Source organism: Myotis yumanensis, unplaced genomic scaffold (assembly GCF_028538775.1).
Source record: "Myotis yumanensis isolate MYYU_CA2020_CCGP unplaced genomic scaffold, mMyoYum1.0.hap1 SCAF_4, whole genome shotgun sequence".
NCBI classification, from domain to species: Eukaryota; Metazoa; Chordata; class Mammalia; order Chiroptera; family Vespertilionidae; genus Myotis; species Myotis yumanensis.
In genome coordinates, this window is record NW_027223755.1 from 99,023,791 (window position 1) to 99,037,538 (window position 13,748).

The following is a 13,748-nucleotide window of genomic DNA, read 5'->3' on the forward strand; positions in this document are numbered from 1 at the left end:
GGGTGAGGTCTTTGGTACTTTGGCATAGGCAGTGTGGATCATACCCTTTCTCTGTGTATTTTCTGCTAGTGCCTGGATCAAAGTGGAACAGCTAAAGCCATACCATGCGCATAAGGAGGAAATGATAAAGATTAACAAGGGAAAACGATTCCAGCAAGCTGTGGATGCTGTGGAAGAGTTCCTCAGGAGAGCCAAAGGGAAAGACCAGGTGAGAGACTTCATGATTCTTAATTTATGCTAATGCCCAACTGGTTATTTTTGCATACTAACTAACAGATTAAATGTCACCCTAATTCAAAACTCTATTCTTATGAAATGCCAGTAGAAAAAGAGCTACTTCAATTCTGAGGTATCAGCATTTTGGTAATCAGCTTGAAGCTCCATGCATGCAGCTGACCTTTCTGGAATAGATTGTTGCTCTTAGGAAAGTCACTTGGACTCAGAAGTATCCATGAGAAGTATCTGAATGCAGCAGAGGTCTTTTCTCCTTTTATAGCTCAGTGATTAGGAGCACAGCCTCTGGGATATATCCACTGCCTGGGTGTAAATTCTACTTCTTAGCTTTGGGACTGTGGGCAAGTGACTTGATTTTCTTTTTTTTTTTTAAACTGCTCAAGTGTAAGTGGGCATGACAGTAGACCTGTTTCATAGGGTCGTTGTGCAGATAATGCATGTAAAGTGCTCATCATAGGGCATGGCTCGTGTAAATGGTGGTGGTGATGGCAGCGGCTATTGTGGTGGTTATCATTATTATTATTAAACTTTCAGACATCATCCCACAATTCTGCTGATGACAAGAATCGGCGTAATTCCAGTGAGGAGAGAAGTAGGCCAAACTCAGGTGATGAGAAGCGCAAGCTTAGCCTGTCTGAAGGGAAGGTGAAGAAGAACATGGGAGAAGGAAAGAAGAGGGTGTCATCAGGCTCTTCAGAGAGAGGCTCCAAGTCCCCTCTGAAAAGAGCCCAAGAGCAGAGTCCCCGGAAACGGGGTCGGCCCCCAAAGGATGAGAAGGTTTGTTTTATCTCTGCAGCTTCTGGGATTAGTAACTTTCTTTTGTATGCAGCAGAGTTGAGCTTTACAATATGGTTCAGTTCATTGAGTGAACGTAGAGTCCTGTACTAAGAGTTGTTCTAAAGAATCCTGCAGATTAGGGGAGATATGCCGCCTGGTTGCACAGGTGTGAAATAGGAACACAAGGCAGCAAAGAACCATGCATTCAACTAAATGCTCAAGTCAGAAGAATGGTCCACCTGAGCAGTGTGCAAGGGCTGGCACTGGAAAGGGCGTAGCAAGAAAGAAGAAAAGGCATTCCAGAGGTGGAGGGCATAGTTCACGTGAGGCTTAATGTCAGTGTGGTTATTCTCAGTACAGGGAGAGGACAGGAAGGAGAGCAGAGAGATAAAAGTAGGTTGTCACTGGATTGTGGAGAGCATTATGGTCTACTTAAGTGGTGGTATATTGTCATGAAGTCAGTAGAGGGCCATAAAGTTGTTTGAGCTGGGTATTGAGGTGGCGGTGTGCTCCAAGCTGTGCATTAGTAATCATGGAGGGCAGAGAAGAAAGGCTCAAAGTCAATTAGAAGGCTAATCCAGGTGTGTGTTCACATAAGGAGCTATTCTAAGGGGATATTGAAAGTAACTATGTGAGGCACTTCAGAGAAAGAGTTTATAAGATTGGCAACTGGTTATAAAAGGGATGAATGAGAAAAGGGAAAGAGAGATGATTTCAAGTTTGTGCCTGGGGAAATGGTGAGGCCTTTCTTAAGAGCAGAGGGGTCGAGAGGAGCTAGCTGATGCCTAGACCACCAGGGCAGCTTGGAGTTGCAGGACATAAATGTAGACGTGGGAAGCAAATGTGTAGGAAGAATGTTGGATCCATGAGATGAGATGGGGTTTATGTTTGGGAAAGTAAAGGAGAGAGAAGAGTCAAGGGCAGGAGTTAGCTTTGTAGTAAGAGTGCCTGTAGTTCAGGGTGGGAAGAAGTTAGCAAAATGAAATAATCGAGAAATAACATATCTCTCTCCTTGTAATGATTTTTGTCAAGTGTTGGATGCCAAGGGAGGAGAATTTAACACATTGCGGACGAATCATGAGACTCCTCATGTTCTCTGTTCTAAGGCTTGTGGCCAATCACGAGAATTCTCAGCTTTTCATTGTTGTCCTTTATTTTTTTATTGATTTCAGAGAGGAAGGAAGAGGGAGAGAGAGATAGAAACATCCATGAGAGAGAATCATTGATCAGCTGCCTCCTGCAAGTCCCCCCTGGGGATCAAGCCCACAACCCCGGGCATGTACCCTTGACCCAAATCAAACCTGGGTGGCGATGCTTCCCTTATACTGTGAAACTGAATATACTCTGGGCACAAAGCACCCTGACAGCACTTTTTCAGTTAGCAGGCCAACGCTCTATCCACTGAGCCAAACTGGCTAGGGCCATTGTTGTCATTTAGAGAGACACATTTGCTGATGTTAAAAATTACAAAAGGAATTGAAAGTGATTAGTCTCTTGTCTTTAGTAATAAAAATAACTTTATATCAATTTGATATTTTTAAAGTGCTCAGTAACCATGGATAGTGACAAAGAACATGATAAAATTCTGGATATATTTGCTGACAATTTATCAGGTATTCCAAGTGAAAGTGATGAAAACTTTCACAGGGGCAGTGATATAGTTATTCCTTCAAAAAGGCGAAAAATAGTAATTTCAAGTGATTCCGAACCTGAAAATTGGAACAATTCCACACATGATTTTGAGTGTAATTTGCGTCTTGTTGCCGAGATAATGATTGGTCAAAAGAGGACTTTCAGCCTAATTTGGAAAAATTTGAAGGTAATTCTGGGGTTACAGTTATACCATCTGATTCTAAGAACATCATTGAAGTCACCAACTTGATTTTTGATGACCATCTGTTTGAACTATTTTGTCATCAATCGAACATCCTATCTAATAATAGACAAACATGGTAATTAACCGTACCTTCGCTACCATTGCCATTGGCTGATCAGTGCGATATGCAAATTAACCGCCAACAAAGATGGCGGCTAATTTGCATACTGCGGGCAGGGCAGGACACCGGGAGCCGCCATCCAGGCCCCCGTGTCCGACCCCAGGAGCCGCCGGAAAGCCAGGCTGCAGGTAAGGCGGCCCCCTGGGACCCAAGAGCCCGTCAGCGAGGTCTGCAGGCGAAGCAGCGATCAAGCTATGGAGAGGGGGGGAGCTACAGGAGCAGCTCTGGCCGGAGACTGAAGACTCTGGCTGGAGCAAGGAGCAAAGACTGAAGGCTCCAGCCACAGCAAAGACTGTGTCCAGAGCGAAGATGGAAGGTGGTGGCCAGAGTGAAGGTCTGGGTCCTGGATGCCAGAGGAAAACTGGTGCTGGCAGCCAGGGGAGAAAGAAGGCCTATTGCATGAATCTTCATGCAACGGGCCTCTAGTATATTATAACCAAAATTTGGGAAAGCACAAAATTTCGAAAGCAATAAAGTGGTCTCCTGTTATTCCAACAGATATAAAAAATTTTTTAGGACTTATCGTGCTAATGGGGCATACTCGAAAGGATACTTGGAAAGAATATTGGTTTACAAATCCAGTTCTAGCTGTTCCAATATTTCCTCAATGACTTGAAATCGTTTTGAACACATCTGGACTTATTAGCATTTCAATGACAATGCAAACATGACTAAATCTTCATCCAGGCTATTTAAAATTCAATCTGTACTCAACCACTTCATTAGTAAATTTCAAACAATATATAAACCTATGCAAGAATTATCATTAGATGAAGGCATGATTCCCTGGAGGGGATGTCTTCTATTTCGAATTAAAACCCAGCTAAAATTATTAAATATGGTTTACTTGTAAGAATGGTATGTGAGAGCAAGACTGAGTATATTTGCAATATGGAAATTTACACAGGTGAAGGAAAAAAATTAAATGACTCTATTCTGTCACTACTTCGGCTGTATCTGGAATTGGGGCATCACATATACCAAGATAACTATTACAATAGCATTTCAATTGGAGAAACTTTATTACTACATAAAACAAGAGTTTGTGGAACAATTCGAACAAATAGAAGCTTGCCAAAATGTTTGAAAGATGAAGCATCTACGCTTCATATTACACAGTGTTTTACAAAGTATCATACTTTAAAAAAGATATTAGCTTGTAAAAACATGTAATAAATAACTTCAAAATGCAATGGGTATTTAATTTTAAAGCGTGCCTTTTAACATTTGTGTAAAATGTTTTTTGTACTCGTTCAATAGAAACTTACCTGGCCACTGGGTAAAGCTAGCAATAAAACTGGTCTGCAGTGTGTTAAGATGAAGTAGGTAGTCTAACACAGGTAATTGTGAGAGCAGGATCAAGGGGGTAGAAGCCAGATGGCTGGCAGAAACAGTTGGGTGATGAGGCTGTGATGAAATGCTAGCCATCAGATCAAGACTTGCAAATTCAGACACCAGCAAGACCAGACAGGTAATTGAAGTGAGTGGAGCCCAATGATGCAAGAAGAAATGGCTCAAGCAGGAGGTTCCACAGCCCTGCCCTGCATCCGTGCTAAGAGCATTAGGGGTAGCAGTGGCTGGTGGTCTGGGGAGGTTATGCCCTGCCCATTGAGTTCCAGCCAACTTTTGCCAGATTGTCTGGTTTTTCTCAAGGAAGCTGGCAATACAAGTTTTTATGTAAAATGTTCCAATTTTAAATGTTAGTAGCTAACTCACAATTTTAAAATACTTATTCCAAAGGAAGATCTCTGGGTCAGATTCAGCCAGTGGGCTGCCAATGTGAACTCTGTGTTAGAGAAGGTCCTTCATGCTGTCAAATGACCTAAGACTGAGAGGAGATGAGAGTGACTGTAGTGGTGGGGACTGTCCCAGGTAACCATGAGCATAGGGAAATGCCAGCCAAAGTCAGAGAAGGTTTCAAAAATGCTGGCTTTTTTGCAGTATGTGAAAAACTTCTTAGGGGGTTTGATCTAGTTGAGTTTATTTCCAGGGACCCAGAGGAATCTGGGCCATCAGGTTTTATACTATTCTCCAAATTCACACTATCTGGTGTCTTTAAGCTGTGGATCTTGCCAACTCCTCTGCTGGCTCTGGAGAGAAATTACTTCTTTTTGGATAAAAGGAAAGTATAAAGAAGAAGTTAGGAGGAGGGCCTTTAGTTTGAATCATGACTCCATGACTTGCTATACCTGTGTGACCTTGACCAGCTCCCTTTGCCTTGGTTTCCTCGTCTGATCATTGGGAATATTAAAGATACCTGCCCCTTACATTTATTGTGAGAATTAAATGAGTAACACAAGCAAAGCACCTAAGACAGTGCCTGCAACACATTATGCATGTGATAAATTCACTTTTATATATATACTAGAGGCCTGGTGCACGAGATTCGTGCACTGGGGGGGAGGAGATCCCTCAGCCTGGCCTGTGCCCTCTCTCAGTCCGGGACCCCTCGCTCCTGGGAGGAATTTCTCACAAGCTCCCAGTAAAAAGCAGTTTACCCTTTGGTCTGAATTATTAATTGGGGGTTGGGGGGAGGAGTAACATTTCTACCGCTGTTCTCAGAGCCAGGTCTCCATCCAGGAGTTCTACCTGCTATTGATCTTTAGGAGTTTTTTTTCTATAAGATCTCCATGCTAGGCCTGGACTCTAATGAAAGATTTGTCAGGAAAAGAAAGAGTATGGCTAGTGGTTCTGGGGACACATGGTGATTTCAGTTCTCACCATTGATCTTAAGTGTCTTCAGAGATATAGGAAATCTGCTTGGGTTTGGAATTTCGGTGTATCTTATGATCTGATACTAGTGGCCCGTTACACAAAATTCGTGCATGGGGTGGGTGTCCCTCAGCCCGTCCTGCCCCCTCTCCAATCTGGGACATCCCTCTCACAATCGGGGACCGCTGGCTCCTAACCGCTCACCTGCCTGCCTGCTTGATCGCCCCTAACTACTCTGCCTGCCGGCCTGCTTGCCCACAACTTTCCCCCCACTGGCCTTCTCGCCCCCCCCCCACCACCAGCCTGATCGCCCCCAACTGCCCCCCCCCCCCCCCGCGCCAGCCTGATCACCCTCAACTGCCTCCCCCTGCCAGCCTGATAGCCTCCAACTGCCCTCCCCTGCCGGCCTGGTTGCCCCTAACCACCTCTGCCTCAGCCCTGCCACCATGGCTTTGTCCAGGACGTCTGGAAGGTATCCCGGTCTAATTAGCATATTACCCTTTTATTAGTATAGATACCCTGTGGTCTAAAAAGAGTATTGTGTTGCTATAGTAATTGTCATTTGGCTAGCTAGCTCCTCTGTGAAGCAGAGAGCAGTAGCGTAGGCTGATAACTGGGCAAAGCCCCAGATGATTGCCATTCTGGGCCATAATCTCCTATCCTGTAACAATTAACAGAAAAGGCTGATCTTGATAGTGGAGGTGTCAATTACATGCAGGCAAGCAGAGGCTGGGTTTGTGTCTAGAAATCCGTCCAAGTCTTTAGCTGAGAACTACAACTCTGGGCACAAAGCACCCTGACAGAATAAAACTGTCAGTCCTGTGGCTCTCCTAAAATCCCAGACTAGCCCTAACTGGTTTGGCTCAGTTGGTAGAGCGTCGGCCTGCGGACTGAAAGGTCCCAGGTTTTATTCCAGCCAAGGGCATGTACCTGGGTTGTGGGCACATCCCCAGTAGGAGGTGTGCAGGAGGCAGCTGATCGATGTTCCTCTCTCATTGACCTTTCTAACTCTCTATCCCTCTCCCTTCCACTCTGTGAAAAATCAATAAAATATATTTTAAAATAAAATAAAATTCCAGACTAGTGCAGAGAGCACTGATTTAGGAGTCAAGGCCTTTGGTTAGTGCTAGGTGGAGAGCTGTGTTCTCTGCCTTACTCTCATCTGTCATTTTGGTCTTAGGCAGCGGTTCTCAACCTGTGAGTTGTGACCCCTTTGGCGGTCGAACGACCCTTTCACCGGGGTCGCCTAAGACAATCCTGCATATCATATTTACATTACGATTCATAACAGTAGCAAAATTACTGTTATGAAGTAGCAACGAGAATAATTTTATGGTTGGGTCACAACATGAGGAACTGTATTTTAACCGTTTTCGGTCCAACCTCAAGGCTGACTCGACAGACCAGGCGCTAGGAGCAGGTCCAACATCGATCAATAAGAACATTAAAAAGTTCAACATACAATCCCGTCAATTAATTTGGACCAGACTGTTTGAATTCCAAAAATAACATTGGACCGCAAAGGGTTAAAGGGCCAGAAGGTTGAGAACCACTGGTCTTAGGCAAGTCATTAAAGCTGTACTGCCCCTAGTCACAGGTGACCGTTTACATTTAAATTAAATACAATTTAAAATTCAGTTTCTCAGTCACACTAGCCACGTATCAGGTGCTCCATGGTGGACTTGTGACTACTGGCTATAGTATTAGTACAGGCATAGGGCATGTTCATCATGGCAGAAAATTGTTTTTGGCAGTACTGCACTAGGCCTCTTTTACTCAAACCTCTATATTCAACAAATATCTAGAGATAAAGCAGCATGAAAGACAAGGCCCCTATCGTATTCATTTCTTCAATACTAGTAAATATTGAACACCAACTATGCGCCAGGAATGGTTCCCAGCATGGGATATATAAAGTAAACAAAATTGGTGACATTCTTACTTTCATAGAACTTACTTATAATAACATAGATCCTGAAGCGAAATTCCCTGAGTTTAAATTTCATCTACCATACTCATTATTAGCTCTGTGACCTCAGGCAAGCATACTTAAGCTCTCTGTCTCAGTTTTCTCTTCTGTAAAATGGAGATGATAATAGTTCTATTTCATGAGGTTGTGAGAATATACATATAAATAGCACTCTAATGTCTGGCATATGGTAAGCCCTGTAAAAGCATTTGTTGTCATTATAGTAATCAGCATCACGTTCCAATGGAGGAAAATACAGAGAGATGAGGGAAAGCATTCTGATAAGGTGACATTTCAATGGAGACCTAAAGTGAGCATATGAACCAAGTTGGAAGAGCATACCCAGCAGTGCAAAGGCACTAGAGCAGGGGTCCTCAAACTTTTTAAGCAGGGGGCCAGTTCACTGTCCCTCAGACCGTTGGAGGGCCGGACTATAGTTTAAAAAAAAAACTATGAACAAATTCCTATGCACACTGCACATATCTTATTTTGAAGTAAAAAAACAAAACGGGAACAAATACAATATTTGTATTTGCATGTGGCCCGTGGGCTGTAGTTTGAGGACCCCTGCACTAGAGTATTTGCATGTGTGGTGTTTTGGGGAATGGAGGTGGAGGGCCATGGGGGTACTGGTGGGCGGGAGAGAAAGTAATAGGACATTAGGTTGGAGATTAGCATGGAGTGGGGTTGCAGCACATCTAGGGCGCCATAGGCCACATTAAAAGCCTCTAGCTTGACCATGTGAGACAGGATGTCAGTTTTAGGCAGAGAAGTGTCATGCTTCACTCTGGCTGCTGTGTATAGACTAGACCAGCCGTGGGCAAACTACGGCCCGCGGGCCGGATCCGGCCCGTTTGAAATGAATAAAACTAAAAAATAAAAAGACCGTACCCTTTTATGTAATGATGTTTACTTTGAATTTATATTAGTTCACACAAACACTCCATCCATGCTTTTGTTCCGGCCCTCCGGTCCAGTTTAAGAACCCATTGTGGCCCTCGAGTCAAAAAGTTTGCCCATCCCTGGACTAGACTGTACGGTTCCAGAGCAGAAGCAGAGAGATTCCTTTTGCTACAGTCCAAGTGATAGGCAATGGTAACCTGATTCCTGGGTGTTAGTAGTGGGGGTACTCAAAAGAAGGGGTTGCACATTCCCATTTATAAAGCCATTATCGTTGTTGATGGATTAGAGGAGAGAGGAGGGTAGAATCAAGAAGGACTCCAAGGACCTTGGCCTGGTAGTAAATGGAGTTGCTGTTTCAGAGATTGAGAAAACTGTAGAAGAAGCCGTTTGGGCAGGGAAATCAAGAGTTCAGTTGAGCATGTCAAGATTCCCATTTGATATCCAAGTAGAAATGTCGGGAGGGCCACTGTGGCTGGAAGATAGCAGATGGAGAAAGGGAGGAGGCGGTAAAGTCAGTGGTAGAGGGAAAGAGAACAGACCAGTTGTAAAGCTGGAACGAACAGTACCTCTTTGCCTAGAACGGGTGTGGGCCAGGCCCTTAATAAAGAGGAGCAGTAGCCTCACTCCGCTGGGTCCTTTCCTTGCATCGTTCTGGGGAGAGTGGGGATCTTGGCTCCAGACCGCCCTGAGTTCCAGTTCCGGCTTTGTCACTTAGTCCTGAAAAACGTTGGGCACCATGTGGCTTTTTTAGGTGGTGGTTTTGTTTTGTTTTGTTTTTTGAGATTAGTGGATTCCTTCTGAAGCCTGTACTATTTTCTTAATGTTTATTATTCGCCATAAGGAATTTTCTCTAACAACACTGTAGACCATAGTTGGGCTTTTCTTCATCACACACCGCAATATGTTTTGTTATTTTAAGAACAGAGAAGAAAAGCTCACTCTGTGTCGATGAGAATTTTCCCTGGTTCTCCCAATGGACTGTCATCAGAACCTGGCTGGGGCCATGGGCTTGAACTGATGCTGAGACCATGGAGCTGGCTAGGGGTTTTTTGTTATTTATTTATTTATTTTTAAATGTATTTTTTATTTCAGAGAGGAAGGGAGAAGGAGACATAGAAACATCAATGATGAGAGAGAATCATTGAGAGGCTGCCTCCTGCATGCCCCACACTAGAGATCGAGCCCGCAACCCATGCAATGTGTCCTGATTGGGATTCGAACCATGACCTCCTGGTTCACAGGTTGATGCTCAACCACTGAGCCATGCTGGCTGGGCTGGTTGTTTTTTTGTTTTGTTTTTTTAATCCTCACCCAAGGATACTCCTTCCAATGATTTTTATTTTTTAGAAAGTGGAAGGGGGGGGAAGTGGGGAGAGAGAGAGGAGAGAAACATTGATGTGAGAGAGACACATAGATGTGCTGCTCTCCACACACGCCCCAACCAAGGCAGGGATCAAACCTGCAACCCAGGTACATGCCCCTGACCAGGATTCAAACCCACAACTCTTCGGTGCACAGGCTGACGCTCTAACCCCTGAGCAACACCTGCCAGGATGGGCTAGGTGTTCAGTGTGGATGGAATGTGACTGAAGGAAGCAGACCAATGAAAAGTTGCTTTCCACTTTGGGGCAAGAACACATCTATCAAGGTCCCACAGTGTCTTGACAATATGCCTTTCTCTCTGTAGGATCTCACCATTCCTGAGTCTAGTACCATTAAGGGGATGATGGCCGGACCCATGGCTGCATTTAAATGGCAGCCAACTGTGAATGAGGTAAGGATCTCTCCTGCGGGCCAGTTCAAGGTTGGCCTCAGAGCTGATTTCCTGGTGTGGCTGCTATACACTTTTTTTCCTTTTCCTCCTTTTTGTGTATGTGAAGCTGCTTTTTTTTTTTTTAATTATCAAACAGTACAGAGGAGTATGTAGTAAAGAATGCAAGTTTCCACTCTCAGGTGCTCACTGTTAAGTTTGATACAACTTATTTCAGCCCCTTTGATACACCCATTAGCCATCATTTATTAATTACATACCAGTATATAGTTTGTGTTGTTGGGGCTAGGGTTATTTTTCGCAAAAGTGGGATCATCTGCAGATTTTTTTTTCACTTGATGTTTTATAAACACCCTTTCACTGTTTGTATGTAAAACTTTGATGTTTAGTAGCCATACGTTATTCTATCCTTGATATAGTAGCACCCTTTCCCTGTTACTGAGCCTAATTATGAAAGGCCTGCAGTTGTTGTCATTTTATTTCTATAAATATCGGCCCTCAGTGAGATGAAAACCATCAAAGGTCTGGTACCAGACACAAGTAGGCCAAAACCCTAAAATTGGAAAAGAGCCCTCAAAATTGATTTGCCTTTGTCAGCTGTGTTATCCAACATGACTAGTGAGAATGCTGGACTTTAAAAATATTAGTATGCCTTTTAAATATTTTCCCATGCTGTTATTGGAATAATTCGTATACCAACCAGGCAGAAATATCTACTGAAGCCAGTTTTCCTTTAGCTGGAACAGACGTCATTTACAAAAGGCTTAGATCAACAATGGGAGAAGTGTTTCCAGCCAGTTATGAAATTAGGGCCAGCTCCCTGGGGTGTTTAGCCAGAGGAAAGCAGTTACCAGGCAGAAGGAAGGGGTCTTTGGTGGAAGATAATTTGTTTTATTTAATAATTTTCTGGTTTCAGCCTGTTAAAGATGCAGACCCTCATTTCCATCACTTCCTGCTCAGCCAAACCGAGAAGGTGAGTTGTTCTTTGAAGTTCTTTTATATATTTTTTTTATTGATATTTTACAGAGAGGAAGGGAAAGGGATAGAGAGCCAGAAACATCGATGAGAGAGAAACATCGATCAGCTGCCTCCTGCACACCCCCCACTGGGGATGTGCCGGCAACCAAGGCACATGCCCTTGACCAGAATCGAACCCAGGACCCTTCAGTCTGCAGGCCGACGCTCTATCCACTGAGCCAAACGGGTCAGGGCTGTTCTTTGAAGTTCTTGATCCTTGGTCAGGAGCTGGCCTAAAGGAGAGTGTTGTTCCATTGGAACCTCACCTTACTAGTCTGAACAGTTAGGCTCTGCCTGTACCACTGCCCAAAGCAGCGAGTTACTAATAAAAGTCACATAGGGGCTCACTCATGAATTGGGTGTTGTTAATATTAAAAACTAGAGGCCCAATGCACGAAATTCATGCAAGAGTAGGCCTTCCTTCCACCTGCTGCTGGCACTGGCTTCCCTCTGGCACCTGGGACGCGGGCTTCCCTCCAGCTGCCTGCAGGGACCCAGGACCCGGACTTCCCTCACAGCCCCAGCTTTGTCCGGAAAGACGTCCCGTCTAATTAGCATATTATGCTTTTATTATTATAGATAGCCCCCCTCCCCCCAAAAAAAAGCTTTTAAAACTTGTCAGCTGTGTGATTGAGACATTTGTGATTGCCTTCAGAGTCTAGGGCAGAAACCAAAACTCGTGAGCTGTCAGCCACCTGTGAGGTAGACTATGCTGCTGGGTAGATAGTCTCCATAGCTTCCAGGTGTGGAGGGAAAGTTTTCTGAAGTGACTGTAAGGTATGGGGTTAGGCCAGTGGTCGGCAAACTCATTAGTCAACAGAGCCAAATATCAACAGTACAACGATTGAAATTTCTTTTTTTTTTTTTTTTTTAAATACATTTTATTGATTTTTTACAGAGAGGAAGGAGAGGGATAGAGAGTTAGAAACATCGATCAGCTGCCTCCTGCACGCCCCCCACTGGGGATGTGCCTGCAACCAAGGTACATGCCCTTGACCGGAATCGAACCCAGGACCCTTGAGTCCGCAGGCCGACGCTCTATCCACTGAGCCAAACCGGTTCTGGCTGAAATTTCTTTTGAGAGCCAAATTTTTTAAACTTAAACTACATAGGTAGGTACATTGTTATTAACTTAATTAGGGTACTCCTAAAGCTTAGGAAGAGCCACACTCAAGGGGCCACGCATGTGGCTCACGAGCCACAGTTTGCCGACCACTGGCTTAGGCCAAGCCTTGATAGGATCTGCTGATAGGATGTAGCTTTGAAGTTGGACAGAGCTGGGTTCCAAACACAGTTACACAGACCAACACTGTAATTCTGGGCACGTGACTAAACGCCTCTGATTCTTTTCTTTTTTTAAAAAATATTTTATTGATTTTTTACAGAAAGGAAGGGAGAGGGATAGAGAGTTAGAAACATTGATGAGAGAGAAACATCGATCAGCCTCCTGCACACCTCCTACTGGGGATGTGCCCACAACCAATGTACATGCCCTTGACCGGAATCGAACCTGGGACCTTTCAGTCCACAGGCTGACGCGCTATCCACTGAGCCAAACCGTTTAGGGCCGCCTCTGATTCTTAATGTCATTGTTAACAAAAGGATCTTGCACACTTGCATGGAGAATTGAATGAGGTAATGTGTGTTAACTTTCTTTGTCATCTGGAATGTTCAATAAAATTGAACACCAAATAAGATTTTGATGTTAGCGTCCCACATTAGGCCTAACTTTTTAGGTAAATTATAATGAATGGTTAAGCGTTCAGTTTAATAAGTGGTGTTTTTTTTCCTCCCTCTTTATTAGCCAGCTGTCTGTTACCAGGCCATCACAAAGAAGTTGAAAATATGTGAAGAGGTACGTAGATTCCACGCCTCCTCATTTTTATCTTCCACTGGGGCCTTGCCATGGGCAGCCTGACCTGATGCTTTGTGCTTCCTTTCCCTAGGAGACGGGGTCTACCTCCATCCAGGCAGCAGACAGTACGGCCGTGAATGGCAGCATCACACCCACAGACAAAAAGTAGGGCCTTTGGTGAAAAGATTTCTTTGGTTCTGCTGAGGGGTGAGGGGTGACCCCAAGGGGGCTCTTTAAAGGTTATGCTCCAGTCATTGCTAGAACTGAATGTAAAGAAAGGAAGAAAGTTGTAACCCTTACTGATGATGATTTGTCTAGGAGTAAATTGCCTTGCAGAAGACAGAAGTTGTCTTTAGATGTATGCCCTTAAATGTGAGTTTGTGAGCAGGGAATGCTCGGCTCTATGCTTCTCAGACTTTCTTATGCTTCAGAATCACCTGGAAGGCTGTTAGTAAAGCCCTGATTGTTGGACCGACCCCTGGGGTTTTCTCAGTGGGTCTGGGGTGGACCCTT

At 44.2% G+C, this 13,748-nt stretch overlaps 1 protein-coding gene across 5 annotated transcripts in view; it reads left to right on the forward strand.

Moving 5' to 3' along the window:
- Nucleotides 1-13,748, forward strand: part of GLYR1 (glyoxylate reductase 1 homolog) — a 50,000-nt gene that overhangs the window by 11,732 nt on the left and 24,520 nt on the right. For 3 of the 5 annotated variants that reach the window (XM_070413053.1, XM_070413054.1, XM_070413055.1), the window contains exons 4-9: nt 70-208; nt 769-1,011; nt 10,280-10,366; nt 11,280-11,336; nt 13,185-13,235; nt 13,327-13,400. In XM_070413053.1, coding sequence (XP_070269154.1) covers nt 70-208; nt 769-1,011; nt 10,280-10,366; nt 11,280-11,336; nt 13,185-13,235; nt 13,327-13,400 — 651 coding nt within the window. The remainder of the gene's footprint in view (nt 1-69; nt 209-768; nt 1,012-10,279; nt 10,367-11,279; nt 11,337-13,184; nt 13,236-13,326; nt 13,401-13,748) is intronic. The other 2 variants (XM_070413056.1, XM_070413057.1) reach the window with 1 other exon arrangement.